The 26,697-nt window shown below is 55.5% G+C and overlaps 1 protein-coding gene across 6 annotated transcripts in view; it reads right to left on the minus strand.

Moving 5' to 3' along the window:
• Window positions 1–26,697, minus strand: part of DYSF (dysferlin) — a 95,682-nt gene that overhangs the window by 36,518 nt on the left and 32,467 nt on the right. For 4 of the 6 annotated variants that reach the window (XM_069856599.1, XM_069856598.1, XM_069856597.1 and 1 more), the window contains 14 exons: window positions 25,667–25,781; window positions 25,448–25,553; window positions 24,717–24,859; window positions 22,613–22,786; window positions 22,199–22,292; window positions 20,972–21,049; window positions 19,018–19,199; window positions 18,036–18,176; window positions 16,700–16,729; window positions 15,169–15,195; window positions 13,082–13,183; window positions 11,836–11,997; window positions 10,959–11,124; window positions 10,331–10,404 (listed from right to left, as the gene is read on the minus strand). In XM_069856599.1, coding sequence (XP_069712700.1) covers window positions 10,331–10,404; window positions 10,959–11,124; window positions 11,836–11,997; window positions 13,082–13,183; window positions 15,169–15,195; window positions 16,700–16,729; window positions 18,036–18,176; window positions 19,018–19,199; window positions 20,972–21,049; window positions 22,199–22,292; window positions 22,613–22,786; window positions 24,717–24,859; window positions 25,448–25,553; window positions 25,667–25,781 — 1,594 coding nt within the window. Of the gene's footprint in view, window positions 1–3,425; window positions 3,489–10,330; window positions 10,405–10,958; window positions 11,125–11,835; window positions 11,998–13,081; window positions 13,184–14,306; window positions 14,349–15,168; window positions 15,196–16,699; window positions 16,730–18,035; window positions 18,177–19,017; window positions 19,200–20,971; window positions 21,050–22,198; window positions 22,293–22,612; window positions 22,787–24,716; window positions 24,860–25,447; window positions 25,554–25,666; window positions 25,782–26,697 lie in introns of all 6 variants that reach the window. The other 2 variants (XM_069856594.1, XM_069856595.1) reach the window with 2 other exon arrangements.

Genomic DNA, 26,697 nt, shown 5'->3' on the forward strand with positions numbered 1-26,697 from the left:
CATTGAATGGATTGGGTTGGAAGGGACCTCAAAGATCATCAAATTCCAACCTCCTACCATGGGCAGGGACACCTCCCACGGGATCAGGTTGCTCCAAGCTCCATCCAACCTGGCCTTAAGCACCTCCAGGGATGGGGCAGCCACTACTGCTCTGGGCAACCTGGGCCAGGGCCTCCCCACCCTCAGCATGAAGAATTTCTTCCCAATATCTCATCTAACTCTTCCCCCTTTGAATTTAAAGCCATTCCCCATCATCCTATCACTCCAGGCCCTTGGGAAAAGTCCCTCCCCAGCTTTCTCAGAGCTTCTTCAGATATTGGAAGCTACTCTAAGGTCTCCCCAGAGCCTTCTCTTCTCCAGGATGAACAACCCCAACTCTCTCAGCCTCCTACGGGAGGTTCTCCAGCCCTCACATCATCTCCGTGGCCTCCTCTGGACTCGCTCCACCAGCTCCATGTCCTCCCTGTGCTGAGGACTCCAGAGCTGGACCCAGGACTCCAGGTGGGTCTCCCAGAGCGGAGCAGAGGGGCAGGATCCCCTCCTTGGCCCTGGTGGCCACGCGGCTCTGGATGCAGCCCAGGACACGGGGGGTTTCTGGGATGCGAGTTGACATTGTTTTTAACAGAATTACTACATCAATTAACTCTGGTGCCTCCCTTTGTGTTAAAATAAAAAGAAATTTTGCCTTTCATCCCTTCCCCATTTTTATTGTTTCTAAAGGTCCAACTCTGACCACCAGGGCTTCACTAGGACATTCCACAGGTATTGAGTGACTAAGAAAGCACTTAAGCTAACGTGACAACTTACCCACGGTATCTTCTGCAGCCCAAAGACAAAGAATTTGGTTAGAAAGTTCTAATTTCTACTGATCTTATCAGAGAAGGGAGGGAAGGGAAAAGAAAAAGGAGACAAATGGTTTGGGTCAGAAGGGACCTCAAAGCCTACCCAGTTCCACTCCTGCCATGGGCAGGGACACCTCCCACGGGATCAGGGGCTCCCAGCCCCATCCAACCTGGCCTTGAACCCCTCCAGGGATGGAGCAGCCACCCCTGCTCTGGGCAACCTGGGCCAGGGCCTCCCCACCATCCCAGGAGAACATTTCTCCCCAAGATCTCATCTCAATCTCCCCTCTTGCTGCTCAAAACCATTCCCCTCATCCTATCCCTGCCCTCCCTGACCAAGAGCCCCTCCCCAGCTCTCCTGGAGCCCCTTCCTGCACTGGAAGCTGCTCCAAGGTTTTCTCAGAGCCATCTCTTCTCCAGGCTGAACAACCCAAGCTCTCTCAGCCTGGTCTCAGACGGGAGATGCTCCAGCCCTCGCATCATCTTTGTCAACTGACATTGTCCTACTCAGCAGCAAGACCTCCCACCCAGCAGTACGTGTTCCCAGGTACAAGTAGAGGTAGAAAGAGAAGCCACCACACCATGAGCTCCCCTACGAGCAAGGGGTCACCATTCTTGTTGGGCTAAAGAACTCCAACTCTTCCAGCCTGTCAAGACCCCTTGGACATTTATAGACACAGCTCCCCAGCTGTTTCCTACCACACTTTTGCAGGAGATCATAGAATCATAGAATCATTCTAATCATGGAATCACAGAATAACCAGGTTGGAAGAGACCCACTGGATCATGGAGTCCAACCATTCCCATCAATCACTAACCCATGTCCCTCAGCACCTCGTCCACCCGGCCCTTAAACCCCTCCAGGGAAGGGGACTCAACCCCCTCCCTGGGCAGCCTCCGACAGGGACCAATCACCCTTGCTGGGAAAAATTTCTTTCTGATGTGCAGCCTGAACCTCCCCTGGTGGAGCTTGAGGCCATTCCCTCTCGTCCTGTCCCCTGTCCCTTGGGAGAAGAGCCCAGCTCCCTCCTCTCCACAACCTCCTCTCAGGGAGTTGCAGAGAGCAATGAGGTCTCCCCTCAGCCTCCTCTTCTCCAGGATAAACCCCCCCAGCTCTCTCAGCCGCTCCTCTTCTTCTCCAGCCCCTTCCCCAGCTCCGTTCCCTTCTCTGGACTCGCTCCAGCCCCTCAACGTCCTTCTTGTGGTGAGGGGCCCAAAACTGACCCCAGGATTTGACGTGTGGCCTCATAAACACTCAGTCCAGTATCTGGAGATGCTTTCTCCTGCGAACTTTGCTGGTGGAAACACACCTTGCCATGCAGATTGGCCTGGGAGAGCTTTCACCTACCACCCATGGCAGCACCATGGGATGTTCCTCAAGCATGCACGAAGCATCGGGAGAAAAAACAATGTCAGGAACGCAGAGTGGGTTGGCGACTGTTTGCAGGAGCAGATATCCAACACCACGAGCCCTTCCAACTAACAGTAACAGGATAAGCCGTAAAATATGTGCTGTGATTGGGAACTCGCACACGCAGCAACACACCAATTACTCCAAATTGTTTACAGATTTTGACTTCTTTTCTTTGTTGGCTGGGGTGAGGCTGGAAACGTGTCATCTGGTGGTTCCTTGGTGTTGTATAGAATCATGGAATCATAGAATGGGTTGGGTTGGAAGGGACCTCAAAGATCATCCAGTTACAACTCCCTGCCATGGGCAGGGACACCTCCCACTGGATCAGGGGCTCCAAGCCCCATCCAACCTGGCCTTGGACACCTCCAGGGATGGGGCAGCCACCACTGCTCTGGGCAACCTGGGCCAGGGCCTCCCCACCCTCATTGTGAAGAAATTCCTCCTTATGTCCAGTTTAACTCTGCTGCTCTCCAGTTTATCCCCATTGCCCCTCGTCCTGTCACTCCAAGCCTTTGTAAACAGTCTCTTCTCAGCTTCCCTGGAGCCCCTTCAGGTACTGGAAGGTCATTAAAAGGTCTCCCTGCAGCCTTCTCCAGGCTGAACAACCCCAACTCTCTCAGCCTGGCCTTGTACGGGATGTTCTACACCCTCACATCATCCCCATGGCCTCCTCTGGACTCACCCCACCAGCTCCATGTCCTCCCTGTGCTGAGGACTCCAGAGCTGGACCCAGGACTCCAGGTGGGTCTCCCAGAGTGGAGCAGAGGGGCAGGATCCCCTCCCTGGCCCTGGTGGCCACGTGGCTCTGGATGCAGCCCAGGACACGGGGGGTTTATGGGCTGTGAGCGCACATTGGTGGCTCCTGTTGAGCTTCTCCTCCCCCAGCACCAAGTCCCTCTCCTCAGGGCTGCTCCCAATCATCCCCCATCCTGTATTGAAAGCACAGATTGCCCCAATCTAGGTGCAGGACCTTGAACTTGGCCTGGTTGAACCTCCTGAGGTTCTCCCAGCCCCACTTCTCCAGCCTGTCCACGTCCCTCTGGTTTCCCTCCTGCCTTTCTGGTGAGGCAGCTGCCCCCACTCAGCTTTATCTGAGTATAAAATGCACAAATGTCATTCATAAAAACAATTAATCAAGCAAGTTAAGTTAGAAATGAAGCGATACATACATGAGCCTGGGCCCGAGAAGCTGGGATGTTAATTAATGCCGAGCTGGTCATACCTTCTGCAAGCTACAAATTAAAGTGTTTGGTTATTAATGGCGTTAGAGGAACCATGGTGAATAGACATCAGCAAAAGCACAAATTAGAAGAAATAAAATGAATGAACCCAAACAGCGCTGCCTTCCACTTCTTCTGGGTTGCAAGGTTGAAGCCTCCTTGGACAAAGCATCCACGGCACAAGAGCAGGGATTGGGTTATCATCTATCTTAGGCTCATGGAATAGTTTGGGTTGGAAGGGACCTCAAAGCCCACCCAGTTCCAACCACCTGCCATGGACCGGGACACTCCCACTGGATCAGGGGGTCCTTGGAGCTCCTTGGGCTCCATCCAACCTGGCCTTGAACCCCTCCAGGGATGGGGAAACCACCACTGCTCTGGGCAACCTGGGCCAGAGCCTCCCCACCCTCCCAGGAGAACATTTCTCCCTAAGATCTCATCTCCATCTCCCCTCTTACAGCTCAAAACCGTTCCCATCATCCTGTCTCTGCCCTCCTTGACCAAGAGCCCCTCCCCAGCTTTCCTGGAGCCCATTTCCATAGTGGAAGTTCCTTGAAGGTCTCCCTGGAGCCTCCTCTTCTCCAGGATGAACAACTCCAGCTCTCCCAGCCTGGCCTCATGGGGACATACCTGCTCACATCAGCCCATTGTTTGGGGCTCCAGAAGGACCTCATGGCTGTCCTTCCTGCTCTGCTCCCCTCATGCTGAGGACCCAGGTAAGGGCATGGAGAACAAGAGGAGGCTGCAGGTGAGGAGCAGGTAGGGGTAGGGACAGATCCAAAGCTGGGTCACCCAAGAGAACCCACAGCCGCTCGTGCACCCTCAGCCCTTGCCAAGCCCCTCTCCATGTGCATCTCCCAGAGAAGGAAACCAGAAAGATTCAACCCAGGAGACCTTGCAGCAGAAAAAATGGCTTTTCCGCAAGCTTTAGGAGCTTCTTCTCCTCACATTTGGTAACCACGATGTTTGCAGATCCTGTGCACGGAGCCTTGTTTCAAACAGCCCTCGGGCTGAACTCCTCACCCCACTTGGATGAGATGGACACCACCATCAGCAACCTCAGAGCAGAGGGGGGTGGTGTCTCTTTGTTTTCTCTCTTTCAGAGGAGGACAACACAGAGATCCTTTGTTCCAGGCGTCCATCAGAGGAGGGACCAAAGCCAGGCTTGGCAAGGAGGGAGAAAGGCTTTGGAGCCACACAATGAAACACGCCCCTGCACACATCGCATGGGTAGGAACAATCCTGGCTCCTGATTCCAAGGTCACCACTGGAAGAGCAAGCGGGACGCAGGTTGTGGCCCCGGGCACGGGTTCTTGGCCTGGGATCCACCACCTTTTCCAGGGAGAAGGGGTAGGATGGTGTCAACAGAGTGGGACTCCTCCTTCATCCTCCAAATGTGGCCCCAGAGGGGAGCAGAGGAGGGTGGAGGAACCCTGGTGGCTACAGGGTGTCAGACCACCTAAGCAAAAGTCACCTCAACTCTTGTCCAGGAGAGGGGGAGCATGGGAAGAACATCACCCAGGGCCAAAATGTAGAGGTTAGGGAGGGAGATGGTGGGAATTCGGGGTTGGCTTTCCAGGAACAAGCTCCCTCCTCCTCCTCCACTCCCCAAACAAAGGGCAAAAGTGAAAGGCAAACAAACAAACAGAGAAGAACTGACCTGGGGACCAAGTGAAGAATTCAAGTCATCGCAGGGAGTTTTGTTCGCAAAATGTTTGTTTCGGTAAAGAAACATCAACATCTTCCACCCCAAAACTGCTGCAGCAGAGCTATCATGGCTTGGTCCTTCTCCCCCCTCTCATCCTCTCACCTCCTGTTCCTTAGGTTTGATTTGAATCATAGAATCATAGAATCACCAGGTTGGAAAAGACCCCCAGGATCATGGAGTCCAACCATTCCCATCAATCACTAACCAATGTCCCTCAGCACCTCGTCCACCCGGCCCTTAAACCCCTCCAGGGAAGGGGACTCAACCCCCTCCCTGGGCAGCCTTGGACAGGGACCAATCACACTTTCTGGGAAATATTTTTTCCTGCTGTCCAGCCTGACCCTCCTCTGGTGGAGCTTGAGGCCATTCCCTCTCGTCCTGTCCCCTGTCCCTTGGGAGAAGAGCCCAGCTCCCTCCTCTCCACAACCTCCTCTCAGGGAGTTGTAGAGAGCAATGAGGTCTCCCCTCAGCCTCCTCTTCTCCAGGATAAACCCCCCCAGCTCTCTCAGCCGCTCCTCTTCTTCTCCAGTCCCCTCACCAGCTTCATTGCTCTTCTCTGGACTTGCTCCAGAGCCTCAAAATCCTTTTGAGGTTGCAGATGCTTTCAAGAGTCTTCAGACTGCCCCAGGGAGCAGTTGGGGTCCATCCACCTCCACCCCCCTGTCTCTCTCCTGCTTCCAACACAACCCAGGCATCTACAGGGACCTCTGCAGACCCCATGCAGCCCCAACACCGCTGAGGAGCAGCCCCTGAGCAGTAGATGCTGCATACACCTCCATAAAAGTGTCCGTTTGTCCCCATTCACACTGTATTGTCCCCAGAAGGCCAATATGAGCAAAGTCCCTGCAAGGTCTAGGAGAGCAGCATCACAACAGTTCTTAGAGTCATGGAATGGTTCGGGTGGGAAGGGACCGCAAAGCCCACCCAGTCCCACTCCTGCCATGGGCAGGGACACCTCCCACTGGATCAGGGGCTCCAAGCCCCATCCAACCTGGCCTTCAACACCTCCAGGGATGGGGCAGCCACCACTGCTCTGGGCAACCTGGGCCAGGGCCTCCTCATCCTGAGGAATTTCTCTCTAAGATCTCATCTAACTCTTCCCCTCTCCAAATTAAAGCCATTCCCTTCATCCTGCCAACCCAGGCCCTTGGAAAAAAAGTCCCTCCTCAGCTCTCCTGGAGCCCCTTTCCCTACTGGAACCTGCTCTAAGGTCTCCCCAGAGCCTTCTCTTCTCCAGGATGAACAACCCCAACTCTCTCAGCCTCGTACAGGAAGTTCTCCAGCTCTCACAACATCTCCACAGCCTCCTCTAGACTCATTCCACTAGTTCCATGTCCTCCCTGTGCTGAGGACTCCAGAGCTGGACCCAGGACTCCAGGTGGGTCTCAGAGAGTGGAGCAGAGGGGCAGGATCCCCTCCCTGGCCCTGGTGGCCACGCGGCTCTGGATGCAGCCCAGGACATGGGGGGTTTCTGGGCCATGAGCTCACTTTGTGGCTCATATTGACCTTAGAGATTGAGCTGCAGAAGCCAAACCAGTCCCCTCATCACTGCCCCATCTTTGTTAAGGACATATCGATGGTGCACATCCATCTTTTGTTGTGGGTCAGGAAAACCCTCTCTGGGGTCTTAGCCTGTATCTAAAGCAACATCTACATAACCTCTGCCACCAGAAAACACCCTCCAATCCTTCACGCCTGCTCCCAGCCCATGAATTAGGTCTGTACCCACCACTAGGTGGGCTACAAACCCACCCTTGGGTGCTTAGACCCTTTCCCAGAGACCCATCCCACCCACAGAGGGTCTCGCAGCCTTGGAGGAGGTGTCGAGTGCCACCAGCAGCATCACACAGCTCATCAGAGGGAAATCATAGAATCACCAGCTTGGAAGAGACCCCCAGGATCATCGAGTCCAACCATTCCCATCAATCACTAACCCATGTCCCTCAGCACCTCGTCCACCCATCCCTTAAACCCCTCCAGGGAAGGGGACTCAACCCCCTCCCTGGGCAGCCTCGGACACTGCCCAACCACCCTTTCCATGAAAAATTTTTTCCTAATGTTCAGCCTGAACCTCCCCTGGCGGAGCTTGAGGCCATAATCAGGACCTTCTCCCACCCCTGCTACCCATCTACTCCCCAACCTCACTTGGCTCCCAAACGTTCTCCACACTCGGCTAGAAGATGACTTTCTTTAAGCCAAAGTTCCTGTTCCAAGGCTCGGTCTGGTGTGTTTTCTCCAGACACGCTCCAGTTATTTGACTGATACGAGATGAAACACAATTGTGAATCATGAAGACCAGGCCACAAGCAAACACAAAGCCAACTTGGTTGTCAGTTGTGCTTTCTGTCTGGAGTCTCTTTCTCCTTTCAACGCCACTCGTTCGCTTGGGCCAATGTTTTCCAGCTCTCCTGTCCAGTTCCTAATGAAAGGACGTTGTAGAGAGGAGGGTGCTGGCCTCTTCTCCCAAGTGACAGGGGACAGGACAAGAGGGAATGGCCTCAAGCTCCGACAGGGGAGGTTTAGGCTAGACGTTAGGAAAAAATTCTTTACGGAGAGGGTCATTGGGCACTGGAACAGGCTGCCCAGGGAGGTGGTTGAGTCACCTTCCCTGGAGGTGTTTAAGGCACGGGTGGATGAGGTGCTGAGGGATATGGTTTAGTGTTTGGTAGGAACGGTTGGACTCGGTGATCCGGTGGGTCTCTTCCAACCTGGTTATTCTGTGATTCTGTGATTCTGTGATAGCGAAGCAGCTCAGGACGAGATGCCAGCATCCCAGGGAGATGAGGAGAGGAACGTTCCACCTCTTGGCTGGTGAGGAACCCAAAAAGCCAGCTCATGCGATACACTTCACTGCAAGCACTGCGGGATGAGAGCACCAACCTGGATCTCATCAACGTTTGGGGGTGGTAGGCAGGAGCAGGGCCAGCTGCACTCAAGACCACAAGAGGCTGGAGTTCCACACACACAGCTTTGGCCAAGAACGGGCCAAAAGCTTGATTGTTTCATAGCCCAAAGCCTCGAACGGGGCAGAGGTTGCAACATGCAATGTGTGCTCCTGCTTAAGCAAAGCCTGCTCAGATGCAGGGAGGACCTATCATCATAGAATCACCAGGTTGGAAAAGACCCACTGGATCATGGAGTCCAACCATCCCCATCAATCACTAACCCATGTCCCTCAGCACCTCGTCCAACCGGCCCTTAAACCCCTCCAGGGAAGGGGACTCAACCCCCTCCCTGGGCAGCCTCGGACAGGGACCAATCACCCTTTCCATGAATTTTTTTTTTCCTGCTGTCCAGCCTGACCCTCCCCTGGTGGAGCTTGAGGCCATTCCCTCTCGTCCCATCCCCTGTCCCTTGGGAGAAGAGCCCAGCTCCCTCCTCTCCACAACCTCCTCTCAGGGAGTTGCAGAGAGCAATGAGGTCTCCCCTCAGCCTCCTCTTCTCCAGGCTAAACCCCCCCAGCTCTCTCAGCCGCTCCTCTTCTTCTCCAGCCCCCTCCCCAGCTTCGTTGCTCTTCTCTGGACTCGCTCCAGAGCCTCAACATCCTTCTTGTGGGGAGGGGCCCAGAACTGACCCCAGGATTCGAGGAGCGGTCTCCCCAGGGCCGAGGCCAGAGGGAGAAGAACCTCCCTGGCCCTGCTGGCCATGCCGGGTCTGATCCAAGCCAAGATGCCCTTGGCCTTCTTGGCCCCCTGGGCCCCTGCTGGCTCCTGTTCAACCAACCCCCCCAGGTCCTTCTCCTCCAGGCACCTTCCAGCCAGCCTTCTCCTAGTCTGGAGCTGCTCAGGGTTGTTGTGCCCCAAGGGCAGGACCCGCCCTTTGGCCTCGTTAACCCTCATCCCGTTGGTCTCAGCCCATGGATCCAGCCTGTTCAGATCCCTTTGGAGCCTCCCGACCCTCCAGCAGATCCAGCTTCCACCCAGCTCAGTGTCACCTGCAAACTTGCTCAGGGTGCCCTCGATGCCTTCATCCAGGTCATTGATAAAGACACTGACCAGGGTTGGACCCAGCCCTGAGCCCTGGGGACACCACTTCCAACTCAGGACATTCTATGGTTCCATAGCTGATGGCACAGACCAGTGGATGGTGAAATCCTCATGAAGAGAAAGACTTGAGGCCACCACACCTGAGAGGCTTTTCCAGCCTGAGGAACCACGCAGCACCCACAGCCTTGAAACGTGAAGGATGGAAACACCCGTGCACATTAAATACACTAAAGGGAGTAGAAGACCATGAAAAGCTCCACCAAAAGCCTCTGAGCAGCCTCTCAGCTGCTCCTGAGTAACCAAGGTCACCTATGGATTTGTGATTCACACACATTTATCAGCACTGAGTGGCCTCTGCCTTGAAGAGGACACATCTACTGCCAAGGAAACCCAAGCATGAAGCACCAGGTCATCTAGTGCCACCAGTGTGTCACCAGCTCTTCTAGAGGAAGGAGAACGGCAACCCCAAGCTGCATCTACAAGGGACAGCTGAGACCCCTCAAACTTGTGACACGTAGAAGCTTTCTGTGACAGTACCAGCACGTTCCTCCTTCACTGACCCTCCTAAAGCATGTCCAGATCCTACCACCACGGATCTTGTGGAATCACAGATCCCACCATGGCCCTCTGCAGGGTAACTGGAGCTGCTGAAAGCAGCAGATGGATTTGGGAGAAGAACTAGGGAAAGGAGACCAGCCATGGGGTGGTGGTAAGGACAACTGAGCCTGAAGGAACCTTCAGGTGTGGCCTTGAGCAAACCATCCCACCTGCCAGCACCCGTTCATCCTCTCCAGTGCTGGGGTCAGTCCTGTCAAGGCTTGTCATCTTCCAAGAGATAAACTCAGCATCTCATATCACCTTTTTCAGCCCCAAACCAAACATCTGAGGAGGAGATGCTGGAAGGAAGAACCTGGCATGGAGAGAGGCTGTGATGTCACCTCCAGGAAAGCAAATCCAACGCCTCATATTAAACATGGGGGAGAAGGATGAGTTTGTGGTTGTTGGTTATGCCGTGGTGGAGGAGATGGGATGAAAACAGAGGTGGCCATGACCTCACATCAGATCTGCATCCACCTCCACCCCAGCCCTGTACCTGCACAAGTTGCCCCATATGGGACAAAGACACGGGTGGGTTCCCGTTGTATCGTTTTATTCCATACCTGGACAGGAATGAGAGGCTCTTTGTCATCGATGTCAATGAGGACATCATCCCTGGGCGTGAGGCTCACGTCATCTGCAATCAGAGCAAGCACAAGCATGATGAGAACATCCAGCAGAAGAAGAACATCAAGCATGTGAGAACATCCAGCAGGAGAACGTCCAGCCGTAGGAGAACATCAAGCAGAAGAAGAACATCAAGCAGAAGAAGAACATCCAGCCGGAGGAGAACATCAAGCAGGAGGAGAACATCAAGCAGGAGGAGAACATACAGCAGGAGAAGAACATCCAGCCGGAGGAGAACATCCAGCAGAAGGAGAACAACCAGCAGGAGGAGAATATCCAAAGCCAAGACACCTTGTTATCCAGCTCCAGGAGTGCCCTCAACCCTGCCCAAAGCCTTCACATCAACCAAATCTCACGTTCCTGTGGGTTGAGCAGCTTGGCCAAGGCACAACCCAGCTCACCAACCAACCAACCTCAGAGCTAAGCTCCTCCTTGGCATCTCCTGGGCTTTCTGGATGGGACCTAGAGCTGGGCTGAGCTAAAAGCAACGCACCCAGCCACCCACGGCTCCTCCTGGAGAGGGCACAGGGGTGCAGCCAGCGTGGTCTTCATGGCAACGCGTACCTGAGTGCTCCTGGGGACCGTCCCTCTCCTCGCGGTAGGGGTCGCAGTAGAAGTCCTCCAGCGAGCGGATGGTGCACTGCCCCACCACGGGCCTTCGGCCAAAGGGCCTGTTGTCGATGATTTTGACGATGATGGGAGGGCTGTAGAGGCTCTCCTTGGGCAAACGCTGTGGGCAGAGAACGCAGGAGCTGAGAAACATGGAATCATCAAGGCTGGAAAAGACCCCTGAGATCATCAAGTCCAACTTTCCACACCACTATGCCTACAAAACCATGTCCCAAGTTCCACGTCTACATGATCTCTGAAACCCTCCAGGGATGGGGACTCCACCATCGCCCTGGGCAGCTTCTTCCAGTGCTTCACCACTTTTTCAGTGAAGAAATGTTTCCTAATATCCAGTCTCACCCTCTCCCGGTGCAACTTGAGACCGTTTCGTCCCATCCCTTGTTCCTCAGGAGAAGACCAACACCAACCTCTCCACAACCTCCTTTCCGGGAGCTGCGCAGAGCCAGGAGGTCTCCCCTCACCTCCTCTTCTCCAGGCTCAACAGCCCCAGGTCCCTCAGCTGCTCCCGCAACCCCTGATCTCCAGCCCCTTCCCAGCTCCGTTTCCTTCTCCAAATGCGCTCCAGCCCCTCCAGGGCTTTGTTGGAGGCCCAGAACTGAGCCCAGGATTCGAGGTGTGGCCTGAGTCCAGGAGGACAATCCCTTCCCTAGATGTAACTACAGCTGCTCTGCTCCTCTCCAAAGGGAACCGAGACGGAGCAGGACAGAATGAGCTTCACCATAGGGTTCATTCCCTTGTGGGACCTCCAGAGGCCCTTCCCAACCACCTCTACTACGACCCCATCACCACAGAGTGGCGACCAGGCCCTCACCACTTCCATGAAGAGCACACAGATGTCAAAGTTGGGGTTCTTCTTGACATTCTTGATGACACAGGACTGCACGAGCTGGCCTCCACACTCCACCAGAAGGCTGGGAGAGGTGACACTGGCCAGCTGGTAGCTCTTGAGGTTCCTCAGCCCCCAGGCCAGGATCTGAAGGGTGAGAACACACAGCAAAGAATGAGCTAAACGTCTGGCTTTGGGTCTCTCACTTGAGCTTCTCAGCAAGGAGGTAAACCTGAAGGTTGGCCAGCCATGAAGGACAGATCATAGAATCATAGAATCACCAGGTTGGAAGAGACCCCCAGGATCATGGAGTCCAACCATTCCCATCAATCACTAACCCATGTCCCTCAGCACCTCGTCCACCCGGCCCTTAAACCCCTCCAGGGAAGGGGACTCAACCCCCTCCCTGGGCAGCCTCGGACAGGGACCAATCACCCTTTCCAGGAAAATTTTTTCCTGCTGTCCATCCTGACCCTCCCCTGGTGGAGCTTGAGGCCATTCCCTCTCGTCCTGTCCCCTGTCCCTTGGGAGAAGAGCCCAGCTCCCTCCTCTCCACAACCTCCTCTCAGGGAGTTGCAGAGAGCAATGAGGTCTCCCCTCAGCCTCCTCTTCTCCAGGCTAAACCCCCCCAGCTCTCTCAGCCGCTCCTCTTCTTCTCCAGCCCTTTCACCAGCTTTGTTGCTCTTCTCTGGACTCGCTCCAGAGCCTCAACATCCTTCTTGTGGGGAGGGGCCCAGAACTGACCCCAGGATTCGAGGAGCGGTCTCCCCAGTGCCGAGTCCAGAGGGAGAAGAACCTCCCTGGACCTGCTGGTCACGCCGTGTCTGATCCAAGCCAAGATGCCCTTGGCCTTCTTGGCCCCCTGGGCCCCTGCTGGCTCCTGTTCAACCAACCCCCCAGGTCCTTCTCCTCCAGGCAGCTTTCCAGCCAGGCTGTGTGTGTGTGTAATGGAGAACCTCCAGTTTGGGCAGATATCATCTTGGTGTCCTTCTAAAAACCAAATGTGTTCCAGGGCTGTGCTCCACCCTAGGCCTTGACTGCTCGGTGACACCTGTTTTCCCACCAAGACAACATTTATTGACCCATCAACCGTGGGCACAACCAGCTCCCGGGACCGGCAGGACTCTGGATCCATCAGGTCTGGCTTGGATCCCATTTCTGGGTCTCATCTCCCATTTGGGACATTACTCTGGGAGGGAGCGAGGTGCCCCGTGGGGTCCCCACCACTCACCTCGATGGCCGTGCGCTGCAGGACCGGTTTGATCCCTTGAGGGACCATGTAAATGTTGGGCTCCCGCTGCGGTGGGGGGTACGGAAGGTCCGAGTCCGCGGACTGCAGAAAAACACAGATGTGAAGGGTGCATCAGGTCATGGCGTGATGGAACATCAACCCCATCACCTCCTCATCCCACCCCGTGTTGCCCCAAGGCCTCCTCCTCCTACAAGACTGTCTCCCTCCAGAAGTCCAGGACACATGGACAGGGGGAGATGAGGGTTTGGGGATGAAGGGACTTGCAAACTCTTTGTCTCCTTTAATCTGACTCTGGAAGAGATCAAACATCTACTGCTGAGAGCAATCCCTGCACCTTCCAAAAGGAACTAAGAGGGATCCACTCTCCACCAAGGTTCCTCATCAAGGAACCTCCTCAAAGGTTCCTCCTTTAGGGGAGAAGGGGATGAAATCACAATTATCCCACACCCAGACCTCGACCAGGTAGTTATGGAGAGGGATGAGGAGAGGGGGTGAAGAAGCAGCAGCAGGGGGTTAATTAGTAAAAGGTTAATTAGTGAAATACAGCTCCTTGCGTTGGACAGGATGAGAAGGGACCAGCTCCCAAAGAGCAGAAGACAGTTTAGTGGGGGCAGCGACGTGGGATGGAGGGTTGACATCACCTCCAGCTGCAGGAAGGGGCTGGTGTTCATGCAACAACTCATCTGGTGGCCACCAAGCTGCTGGGGACAGGATGGGGCTTGGATAAGGCTGTTGATGAACCATGTGTCCAACCAAACCAGTTCTGTGGTTCTACATAGACAGAAGGAGGTTTCCTTCAGGGTGAGGCCAAACGTAGACAGCAGGGTGAGGTCCAGAGCATCATGGAAAGGGTTGGGTTGGAAGGGATCTCAAAGCCCATCCAGTTCCAACCCCTGCCATGGGCAGGGACACCTCCCATTGGACAAGGTTGCTCAAAGCCTCATCCAACCTGGCCTTGAAGACCTCCAGGGATGAGGCACGGATAAGCCTGCTTCTCCACAAGGTTTTTTATTTACTGCTAAGGTCACTGGAGACCTCGGGCTGGCATCGCTGTTTTGGGTGGTCCAGGTGGGGTTGCTATGGGGCAGGCAAGGCCGTGTCTCAAGGAGCTGGTCTCCCCAAGAAGCTCTGTTGGGACTTTGCTTGGTTTCTGGGCAAAGGCAGAGGAACAGAGTAGAGTGAAGAGCTTGAGCACAACAGGTACCCATTGGAGGAGCCCCTCGTAGAACAAGGCAGGGGTGAAGAGCTGTGGAGCGGCCCGTCCACAAATGGCAGTGGCAAGAAATGGAGGAGAAAGAGCAGAGAGATGGTTACGTTCACACCAGCTCATCCATCTCAACCCCCACGGAGCACAAAGATGAGCCCCAAAACTTCAGGGTGGAAGAAACCCATCTTGGAAAAATGGGTTTGTCCCATCCAACCTTTCATGGAAATGTGGCCAGGCTCTTTGGGTGCTTCAGGTCCCTCAGAGCTCATCTCCCAGACTTGAGGTTGACTGTCTCCTAGGTCCACCACAACACTCAAACAGACATGTCCTTTGCTCAGCTCCCTGCTTGGGGTTCTCCAAGATCTACACTGACACCACTTGGTTCAGCCCGTGATCTGCTCTGTAGGACACAGAAGCTCTGGACAACAAGGTTGTCCAAGCAGCTTGTGATCCTGCTGAGCTTATTTCCTTTGGAGCAGCTGGAATGTCCCACCACGTGCCCCAGTCGGTGGCAAATTCCCCATGAAAAGCTGCAGTTCTTTAGCTGGGATCTCAGTTGAGGTCCCACCATGCTCAGCCCAGCATTTTAGCTCTCGCATGCTTTGTTTGGAAGGGTTGCACACCAGTGGACCTCATGCAAGCACATCCCACGAGAGTTAGATGTCACCCAACATGCCCAACCGTCTGGAAGGCTTCGTGGTTCAAGCTTGGAGCATCTACCCTGTCCTGCTCGTGACCACTCAGGTTCAAAAATCCTGATGCTATGAACTTGACTCGTCTGAAAAGAAGAGGCTGCCCCATGCAGGCACAATCTGACTAATCTCCAAGATGAAGAGACAACCAAACCTTACAGACTCACCTCATCCAGGCTGGAGGAGAGCTCGTTCTGGAGAAGAGGAGGAGAGGACACAGTTAGAGCAATTCTCATCCATAAGACCATCCTCAGGTTATAAGTGTAGTTGCTAACTGAATACAACAAGGAAGCTTTCCAAGATCCTGCCCACCACCACCTCCGGGTTTGAGAAGAACATAGTGAAGGTGACTTAAAACCATTTAAAATCCTGGAATGGTTTGGGTGCGAAGGGACCTCAAACCCCATCCAATTCCATCCCCTCCCATGGGCAGGGACACCTCCCACTGGATCAGGGGCTCCAAGCCCCATCCAACCTGGCCTTGAACCCCTCCAGGGATGGGGCAGCCACCACTGCTCTGGACAACCAGGGCCAAGACCTCCATACCTCCCAGGAGAACATTTCTCCCTAAGATCTCACCTCAATCTCCCCTCTTGCAGCTCAAAACTTTTCCCCTCATCCTGTCCCTGCCCTCCCTAATCAAGAGTCCCTCCCCAGCTCTCCTGGAGCCCCTTTCCCTACTGGAACCTGCTCTAAGTTCTCCTCAGAGCCTTTTATTCTCCAGGCTGAACAACCCCAACTCTCCCACCCTGGCCTCGTATGGGATGTTCTCCAGCCCTCACATCATCTCCGTGGCCTCCTCTGGACTCGCTCCACCAGCTCCATGTCCTCCCTGTGCTGAGGACTCCAGAGCTGGACCCAGGACTCCAGGTGGGTCTCCCAGAGCGGAGCAGAGGGGCAGGATCCCCTCCCTGGCCCTGGTGGCCACGTGGCTCTGGATGCAGCCCAGGACACGGGGGGTTTCTGGGCTCTGAGCGCACATTGTGGCTCCTGTTGAGCTTCTCCCCCACCACCCCAAGTCCTTCTCCTCAGGGCTGCTCCCAAGCTGTTCTCCACCCAGCCTGGATTGAAACCACACATCTCCCCAACCCAGGTGAAGGACTTTGCCCTTGGCCTGGTTGAACCTCATGAGTTTCTCACAGCCCCACCTCCCCAGGTTGTCCAGGTCCCTCTGGATGTCAAAACCCATCACCCATCACCTGGGCTGCAGGGTAGGAACGTGGTGGGTTTGTTGAGAAGCTCAGCCCTAAACTCCCACCAGGTTAGGAAGGTAACAGTGTGGCTGAGATGCAAGGAACGACATCAGGAGTGGGACCCATCTGCCCTGTCCTAGGGGTCAAAAGGGACCTGCCCTCCTCTCTCCAGCTCTTCACCATCAGCTGAAGGACACTGGCAGCTCTACACGGGGATTCCTCCGCCCTAGAACAAGTCTCTAAGATAGGATGGACAATTTATCATAGAATCATAGAATCACCAGGTTGGAAAAGACCCCCAGGATCATCGAGTCCAACCATTCCCATCAATCGCTAACCCATGTCCCTCAGCACCTCGTCCTGTAAGGTCGCAATTGCAAGGACCACCAGAAATCTCTGCAGGAACAGCTGGTGGTTCTGGGACCCAGCAGCTCTGTTGGGGCAGGGGAGGGGACAATAAGAGGACCACAAGCCCTAGGAGTCAGGAACAGGAGAAAGACGTTACCTCAAAGCCAGGGATGTGGTGGACAGCCGGCTGTGGAGACAAAACACAGAGGTTCCATTCGCACTTCTGGTGCTACCACAGCTTTGTCCCACAGAGAAATATCAGCCCCACCACCCATGGCCTCACACTGCTCCAACCATGCCCAGCACTGGGCACCAATCACCCTAGGAACAAAGAATGTTCCTCCAAGGAGCACAAGCAGAGCCTCAAATCCACCCAGCTGCCTTCTGCTAGGATCAAATTAGGTCCTCAGGGAGAGGAGACCACTCTAAGATATCTTCTCCACCCAGTTCAGTAATTTCTGAGCAAGAAGGAGGCTGCATGCAGATGATTTTGTGCCCCCCAGCAGCAGAGACATCTCCTGATGTCCACCAGCAGCTCTGGGCTGGTGCAGCAAGGCTTGTCCCAGCTCATCCACCCTCGCAGCCGCAGAAGTGTCATCCCCAGGGCTCAGCATCCCACCAGGAGCAGAGCTGGGACTCACGATGGAGAAAGGGAGGAGCTGTGGGACCCTCAAACCCATTGAGAACCTCTGAGCTGGGATGGAGGCACGGGAAGGGGAGATTTAGCCTTCAAGTCCATCCATTTTCCGTGGCACTGAGCCACATCTGAGCTGCAGCCGGGCACCACGGCTGGTGGAGAAGCCACATGGGTGAGGAGGTGGTGAGTGCAGGGGATGGAGAAGCTGAGAAAGCTCATGAGTGTGGTGGGACATGAGGAGGAGTCTCTCCCACACGAGGTGTCTCCTTCCCCTGGGGCTTGTTACAAGAAGGGCCAACGCTGAGCATTGAGCGCTGCAAGAGCCACCACGCGCTTCAGCTCACAAACTCATCCAAAAACAAACACTGAGCGAAGGACAACAAGCTGGGGCCAAACACACCAGGTTCTTCCAGGTGGGAAGATGCTGAAGCTCCAAGCTGTCATGGGCAGGGACACCTCCAACTGGATCCCGTTGCTTCAAGCCCCATCCAGCCTGGCCTTCAGCACCTCCAGGGATGGAGCAGCCACCACTTCCCTGTGCAACCTGGGCCTCCCCACCCTCATCGAGAACAATATCTCCCTAAGATCTCATCTCAAGCTTCCCCCTTCCAATTTAAAGCCATTCCCCTCATCTTGTCCCTCCAGACCATTGTTAGAAGCCCCTCCCCAGCTTTCCTGGAGCTCCTTCAGGTACTAGAAGCTGCTCTAAGGTCTCCCTGGAGCCTTCTCTTCTCCAGGCTGAGCAACCCCCACTCTCTCAGCCTCTCTTGGATCCTCTGCTGGGCAAGGAGAGACTCCAAGAGCAGGAGCTTGCATTCCAACTAGAGACAGGACCAGGTCCAGATGAGGATCTCACCTTCTCCCTCTGAATCAACTCGAAGGCAGCCAGCAGCTCCCCAACATTTCTATTCGCCTTGATGACCGGGTACCAGGAGAGCCGGGGCGAGCGCGCCAGGCTGGGCTTGCAGATGCAGCGCCCCATGAACTCATCAGCACCCTGAAAAGCAACCACGGGCATGGGGAGCTTCCTTCTCACCCCATTCCCTGGTGGAATCCATCACCACGCACCCACATCCCAGCTGAGACCCCGTCACTCCAAAACTGGGCTCCATGTCTCGACCATTATGGCACCAGTTGATTAAAAAAGATGGTTTTGATGCCCCTAGAGTTTTCAATCCCCTCCTTGGAGCCATCAGAGCTGGAAATGAACTTTTTCTTGGGTATTTTGGCTTAAATATGAGGTGAAATTCCTAGAAGATCACACAATCTCCACAGCAGAAGTTCTTTAAGCATCAGCAGCTCTTAAAAAAATCTCATTCACTGCTCTGTGACATGATCTTTGGTTGCTTTTCCTGCTTCCTGCTGGTGCCTAGTGGAGGAGGGAGGGCAGAAGAGTTCCTGAGAGGTTCCTGAGCTGGATTCTAAGCGCCCTTCACTTCCACGGAGCCTAAAATCCCTTCTGCTTTTGAATCATAGAATCAGAGAATCATAGAATCATCAGGTTGGAAAAGACCCACTGGATCATGGAGTCCAACCATTCCCATCAATCACTAACCCATGTCCCTCAGCACCTCATCCACCCGGCCCTTAAACCCCTCCAGGGAAGGGGACTCAACCCCCTCCCTGGGCAGCCTCGGACAGGGACCAATCACCCTTTCTGGGAAAAATTTTTTCCTGCTGTCCATCCTGACCCTCCCCTGGTGGAGCTTGAGGCCAACCTCAAGCATCCAACCTGGTCTTCAACATCGCACTCCAGAGGGCAGGAACCGTGCCGTGCCTTTGTCCCATCTACCCCACCACTCACACAGTGAAGATCCACCTCAAGCCAACACACTTACGTAGGTGTCATGGTCGTATATCTCCACCACGATGTTGGGAGGGGAGTCAGACACCTTCTCAGGGTCCCCAAAGATCTCTATCTCATAGAAGATGAGTGTCTGGTCCCAGGTGGGATTCAAGGTGTTCTTTATCACCACCGTCTTCTGGCTTTGGTGGAGGAAGGAGACAATGGCATAAGGATCTGCAAGAGTCGTTAGACAAGAGGCAGAAGATGAGTTAGAGCCATCAGTCCTAGGAAGGAGAAGGCAAATCATGGTCATTCGAGGGCCAACAAGGTGTGGGGGAAGAATTGAACAGGCTGAAGGAGCTACAGGTGCTACAGGGCCAGGCAACTCCAGCTGAGAAGAGGATGAGGCCAAGGTTTCCAGCACTTAACCCTTTACATCAGTTACATCATGGTTCCTTCCCAAGATGGATGGGATGGTTTGGGTCAGAGGGGACCTCAAACCCATCCAGTTCCAACTCCTGCCATGGGCAGGGACACCTCCCACTGGATCAGGTTGCTCCAAGCCCCATCCAACCTGGCCTTGAACACCTGCAGGGATGGGGCAGCCACCACTTCCATGGGCAACCTGGGCCAGGGCCTCCCCACCCTCATTGTGAAGAATTTCTACCTAATATCTCATCTCAATCTTCCCCCTTCCAATCTAAAGCTGTTCCCCTTCATCCTGTCCCTCCAAGCCCTCAGAAACAGCCCCTTCCCAGCTTTCCTGGAGCCCCTTCCCCTACTAGAAGATGCTCTAAGGTCTCCTTGTAGCCTTCTCTTCTCCAGGCTGGACAACTCCAACTCTTTCAGCCTCCTACGGGAGGTTCTCCAGCCTCACATCATCTCCGTGGCCTCCTCTGAACCTGTTCAAACAGCTTCATCTCCTTCTTCTGTTGGGGACCCCAGAGCTGGACCCAGGACTCCAGGTGGGCCTCCCAGAGTGGAGCAGAGGGGCAGGATCCCCTCCCTGGCCCTGGTGGCCACGCTGCTCTGGATGCAGCCCAGGACATGGTTGGCATAATCTGTTGGGGTTAGGTTGTCCTCCTGGCCAGGTTGGATGGGGCTTGGAGCACCCTGATCCAGTGGGAGGTGTCCCTGCCCATGGCAGGAGGTGGAACTGGTCCCCCATCCCTTCCTCTTCCAGTGATGGGAGGTCCAAGGGGGGTCTATTTGGCACCTGGACCACAGCAGATGTGGTCAATGAGCTGGGGCTCTTTGCTTGGTGGCCACTTGCAGGGAGCCCCATTCACGCTGGGAAGAACCTTTCCCACTTGTCCTCTTTTTTTTTCCAGTAAGAGGAACGCGAATACGTTACGATAAACAAAAGCCCATGGATTTGGACACTCTTTTTTTGCTCTTTTTCTTCTTTTTTTTTAATCCTCCTCCTCCTTCTCCTCCAAGGTGGCCTCACAAAGGCCCTTTGTTTGGAGCCTCTCACACACAAGGCTTGTTTTTCTACCTCCAAAGCCCCCTTGATGACCTTTCTCCGTCGTTAAGGCTGCAGGGATCACAATTCCGCGTTGTGTGTCGCCTTGTTCCTCATGTCGTCCTTGTCCGGCTTTCACCCAAGGAAGGGCCTCCCCTCCCTTCTCTCTAGATCCTCCCTGCCCTCCATCCATGGATCCAGCCTGGCCAGGTCCCTCTCTAGATCCTCCCTGCCCTCCAGCCATGGATCCAGCCTGGCCAGGTCCCTCTCTAGATCCTCCCTGCCCTCCAGCCATGGATCCAGCCTGGCCACATCCCTCTCTAGATCCTCCCTGCCCTCCACCCATGGATCCAGCCTGGCCACATCCCTCTCTAGATTCTCCCTGCCCTCCACCCATGGATCCAGCCTGGCCACATCCCTCTCTAGATCCTCCCTGCCCTCCACCCATGGATCCAGCCTGGCCACATCCCTCTCTAGATCCTCCCTGCCCCATTGCGGTTCGTCACCGCACAAACACATGGACATGGGCTTCTGGCCATACCTGAGAAGCTGTCCTTGTCCATGGCGATCAGATCCCGAGCTTGGTACATGTAGCAGCGGAGATGGTATCGGTTCCCACCTACAGGGATGAGAGGAGACACTGGTAAGAGATGAATCCAGGGGAACAGAGGGGATTCTACCTCTGGCAGGAGAGGAAATGGCCTCAAGGTGCACCAGGGCAGGTTTAGGCTGGATATCAGGAAAGGTCTCTTTATTCAAAGAGTGGTGAAGCTTTGGAAGAGGTTGCCAAGGGTGGTAGTGCAGTCCCTGCTCCTGGAGAGCTTCGAAATATGCACCGTTATCAAGTTTGCAGGTGACATTAGCTGGGGGGAAGCTGGATCTGCTGGAAGGCAGGAGGCTCCAAAGGGATCTGAACAGGCTGGATCCATGGGCTGAGACCAACGGGATGAGGGTTAACGAGGCCAAATGGTGGGTCCTGCCCTTGGGGCACAACAACCCTGAGCAGCTCCAGCCTAGGAGAAGGCTGGCTGGAAAGTGCCTGGAGGAGAAGGACCTGGGGGGGTTGGTTGAACAGGAGCCAGCAGGGGCCCAGGGGGCCAAGAAGGCCAAGGGCATCTTGGCTTGGATCAGACCCGGCGTGGCCAGCAGGGCCAGGGAGGTTCTTCTCCCTCTGGCCTCGGCCCTGGGGAGACCGCTCCTCGAATCCTGGGGTCAGTTCTGGGCCCTCCCCACAAGAAGGATGTTGAGGCTCTGGAGCGAGTCCAGAGAAGAGCAACGAAGCTGGGGAGGGGGCTGGAGAAGAAGAGGAGCGGCTGAGAGAGCTGGGGGGGTTCAGCCTGGAGAAGAGGAGGCTGAGGGGAGACCTCATTGCTCTCTGCAACTCCCTGAGAGGAGGTTGTGGAGAGGAGGGAGCTGGGCTCTTCTCCCAAGGGACAGGGGACAGGACGAGAGGGAATGGCCTCAAGCTCCACCAGGGGAGGGTCAGGATGGACAGCAGGAAAAAATATTTCCTGGCAAGGGTGATTGGTCCCTGTCCGAGGCTGCCCAGGGAGGGGGTTGAGTCCCCTTCCCTGGAGGGGTTTAAGGGCCGGGTGGACAAGGTGCTGAGGGACATGGGTTAGTGATTGATGGGGATGGTTGGACTCCATGATCCGGTGGGTCTTTTCCAACCTGGTGATTCTATGATCCTGGCTGCTGGGTGGTGACCCCAAGCTGGGACTCACGGCCCTGCAATCACACCCCACGCCCTCCAACCCTTGGGTCTTACAGTCAAATATGCACGAAATGGTGGGTCTGTTGACACCAAAACTGAGGGTGGAGATGGATTTGCCGTCATCACTCTTGTCATCGGTCACTCCCCCCTGCAAGACAAAGCAAGGCAAGGTCGGTCAAGCTGGGATCAGGGTTTCCACATGATGAGGTCCTCTCAGGTGACATCTATACGGTGTCCAAGAGGATATTTGGCTTCCCCATGTAGGGACCCTCAAGCTCTTCTACTCAAGGAGAGCAGAGAGAACCCAGATCCCAATCTATGTTGTGCTGGGAGAGAAGAGGACACCACAACCAACACAGCTTGAGGGTCACCACTTCACATCCTGCCTCCCAGCATCTTACCTGCCCAGAAGAACCTCCCCATGAAGTTCATCAGGCAGGGATTTTGGATGCTGAGGTGGACACCTACCAGTGCCCCCTCCAAGGCGAAGACGGCGGCGGCCCCCGTGCGCTCCAGGGGCTCCATCCTGCGCCTCCAGCGGCGGCGGCGGAAGCTGTCTGTCCGGCGATACTTCAGGTGGAAGCGCCAACCGAAGAGTGAGGCATATTCCCAGCCTTCTCCATCCAGGTCCTCCTGCTTGTGCTGCAGGAACACAGCCAGGCTCAGACCCACCACCCCACGGCCCCCCTGCAGGTGACAATGGTGACACCTTGGGTCTTGGGGCTCTCCAGGGGCAGGGTGGTGCCCATCCAAAGATGATCTCAGCTTCTTTGAGCTGCTCTGGGTGTCCCACCCCATCTTCTCCCCATATCTCTCCAGCTTAGGCAGGGATTGAGCCTTTGTGGTGAACCCCACTTGGACAATCAGAGAATCAGAGAATCACCAGGTTGGAAAAGACCCATTGGACCATCGAGTCCAACCATTCCTCTCAAAGTCCCACCATTCCTCTCAAGAGAAGGGTCTCTCTGGGCTGGGAGCTGCCCCTGCTGAGCAAGAAGGGGCCTCATCCTGCCCAGGTCAGGGTCGGACCAGGATCTCCATCTGCCCCGCCTGCCCTCAGCTTCACCATCGCTTCTGCTCCCTCCTGAAGCCACCACGGCGCTGCCACCATGGGACCTTTGGCCATCGGTCACAAGCCCATGAAGGGCTTTTCTCCCCCGAGCTGTGTCACCTCCATGTGACACTCACTTCCCTTCGTAGTTCTCCAGGCTTCCCACACACACGGACCCAGAAGAAGTGCTGGGAAGGGAGAAAAGTGTCTTGGAGACCTTGTCGGGGTTGGAGGGAAGAGCGGCAGCACCGTGGTGGCTTTTGTAGTCCAACTGCACCACCTAGAGGGAAGCAGGACTGGAACTTGGGACCTCTGCCAGCCCCAGTCCCCCGAGCTGCTTCGTGGAGGTCCCTGTCCCACCATACATTCCGATCAAGCATCCCTGAAGAGGTCTCCACCTCTGGGAGACGTTGACCCCCATGGTGGAAACCACAGAGGCTGCTGCTGCTCCAGCACAGAGACCTGGGCCACCAGGCTCCAGAGCAGAGCTGGTCTCTGCATTCTGCAAACACAAGCATCTGTCTAGGGGTCCAGCCCTGTTCAATGTCTTTATCAATGACCTGGATGAAGGCATCGAGGGCACCCTGAGCAAGTTTGGGGATGACACTGAGCTGGGTGGAAGGTGGATCTGCTGGAGGGTTTTGAAGTTCTCCAGAGGGATCTGAACAGGCTGGATCCATGGGCTGAGACCAACGGGATGAGGGTTAATGAGGCCAAATGGCGGGTCCTGCCCTTGGGGCACAACAACCCTGAGCAGCTCCAGACTAGGAGAAGGCTGGCTGGAAAGTGCCTGGAGGAGAAGGACCTGGGGGGGTTGGTTGAACAGGAGCCAGCAGGGGCCCAAGAAAGCCAAGGGCATCTTGGCTTGGATCAGAGCCGGCGTGGCCAGCAGGGCCAGGGAGGTTCTTCTCCCTCTGGTCTCGGCACTGGTGAGACCGCTCCTCGAATCCTGGGGTCAGTTCTGGGCCCTCCCCACAAGAAGGATGTTGAGGCTCTGGAGCGAGTCCAGAGAAGAGCAACGAAGCTGGGGAGGGGGCTGGAGAAGAAGAGGAGCAGCTGAGAGAGCTGGGGGGGTTTATCCTGGAGAAGAGGAGGCTGAGGGGAGACCTCATTGCTCTCTGCAACTCCCTGAGAGGAGGTTGTGGAGAGGAGGGAGCTGGGCTCTTCTCCCAAGGGACAGGGGACAGGACGAGAGGGAATGGCCTCAAGCTCCACCAGGGGAGGGTCAGGCTGGACAGCAGGAAAAAATATTTCCTGGCAAGGGTGATTGGTCCCTGTCCGAGGCTGCCCAGGGAGGGGGTTGAGTCCCCTTCCCTGGAGGGGTTTAAGGGCCGGGTGGCCGAGGTGCTGAGGGACATGGGTTAGTGATTGATGGGAATGGTTGGACTCCATGATCCTGGGGGTCTTTTCCAACCTGGTGATTCCATGATTCTATGATTCTATCTCCACCCTCCACACTGAGAGAGACAAGGACACAGCCCCATCCTGCTCTCTCCTTCTTCTCCTTGGCCCCCATCCTACCTTCTTCATGGTCTCCATCTGTGTGAGGTCCCTCCGGCGGAGCCGCACCCAGCGCCGTCGCCGGTTGGTGTGATACATCTTCTCAGCCGGCACCCAGGCCTTGGGCTTGCGGTCCGGTGGGATGGTGATGCCGTATTCCCAGCCTTGGAGAGAAAGGGACACCTGGGTGAAGGTGGGAGAAGAACCCTCCCACCAGGGTCCTCTCTTCATCTAGGCCCAAGCAGGAGCAGAGCTTTTTCCAGGCACAACGTGCTTTCCCAATTTTCTGATCCACGCAGAGAACGACCCATCATGCTGCCACCCAACAGAGATGACCCTCTGGGGACACCCAGGTGTCCCACCAGCTCAGAGTCACAACCTGGGGACTCTCCTCTCTGTCCTTCCTTCCTCAGGCAATCCCAACCCTCGTGACCACCTCAGAAGCTCTCTAGCTTGATGCTTTCCATCCGTCTTTGTCCAAAAGCCAGGTGAGATCTTCCAGAAGATAATCCTGACCTTTCCCCAGCAGCAAGGAAAGCTCTGCCCGCCCAACAGCCCCAACCTCCCCCAGAGGAAGGAGGAGATGGGACCCCCAGGGCTTGATCACCTTCTCCTGAAGCCAGTGGAGCAACTCACATGGCCATGGAGGGGATGTTATCCCTGATGCTGGATGGGACCATGGAAGAAACACCACAATGGGCGGAGTAAAGGAGATGAAAACATCATGGACACTCAAAACTGCTTTCTGGTACCTTTCTCATCCACGGCTCTGTTGAGGTCGGTGTCCCACTCTATATCTTCCCATTTCCAGCCTGGAGGACACTCGATCTCATCCTTGGGCAGGACCTTCTCCCCGTTCTGTGGGGCGGAAGGGTGTTTTCAACCAAAGGATGCCCAGCAGCTGCCTAGATCTCCCATGAGGGGCTTCCTGCGGTGGTGGCTCAGCCTCCAGCTGTCCACTCGGCCCTTACCACGTCACTGTAGGCTTCAGTCATGTGGATCCACTGGCCTCCAGGCAGCCGGACCTGGTTCTCAAACACCTCCTCCACGAAGCTCAGGTGCCCAGCGTCCACATCGTGCAGCAACCTGCAACCCCAGGTAGATGTGTGACATCAGAGCCTCCCATTCCTGCCCTCCCAACCCTGCACGGGCAGCAGCTCTGTCTTGTGTCCTCCCTCCTCCTGGTGTGACACTCTTTGCCTCCTGATCCTCTTCCACCCCCAACGCACCAAGCAAAGCTCCTGCAAGGCCTCAGGCGAAGTCCAATATATGGACTTGAAATCCAAAACAAGAAGATGGCTGAGCAGCCACCACCCTGTCAGTGCCCCACTGGGATCCCATCTCCAAAGCTCCTCAAGCACCCTGGTGAGATGGGTGCTGGGGCCACCACGTCCATGAATCATAGAATCACCAGGTTGGAAAAGACCCACGGGATCATCAAGTCCAACCATTCCCATCAATCACTAACCCACGTCCCTCAGCACCTCGTCCACCCGGCCCTTAAACCCCTCCAGGGAAGGGGACTCAACCCTCTCCCTGGGCAGCCTCTGCCAGCAGGGCCAGGGAGGTTCTTCTCCCTCTGGCCTCGGCCCTGGGGAGACCGCTCCTCGAATCCTGGGGTCAGTTCTGGTCCCTCCCCACAAGAAGGATGTTGAGGATCTTGAGCGAGTCCAGAGAAGAGCAACGAAGCTGGTGAGGGGGCTGGAGAAGAAGAGGAGCGGCTGAGAGAGCTGGGGGGGTTTATCCTGGAGAAGAGGAGGCTGAGGGGAGACCTCATTGCTCTCTGCAACTCCCTGAGAGGAGGTTGTGGAGAGGAGGGAGCTGGGCTCTTCTCCCAAGGGACAGGGGACAGGACGAGAGGGAATGGCCTCAAGCTCCACCAGGGGAGGGTCAGGCTGGACATCAGGAAAAAATATTTCCTGGCAAGGGTGATTGGTCCCTGTCCGAGGCTGCCCAGGGAGGGGGTTGAGTCCCCTTCCCTGGAGGGGTTTAAGGGCCGGGT

The sequence above is a fragment of the Phaenicophaeus curvirostris genome, chromosome 4, assembly GCF_032191515.1.
Source record: "Phaenicophaeus curvirostris isolate KB17595 chromosome 4, BPBGC_Pcur_1.0, whole genome shotgun sequence".
Classification (NCBI taxonomy): Eukaryota; Metazoa; Chordata; class Aves; order Cuculiformes; family Cuculidae; genus Phaenicophaeus; species Phaenicophaeus curvirostris.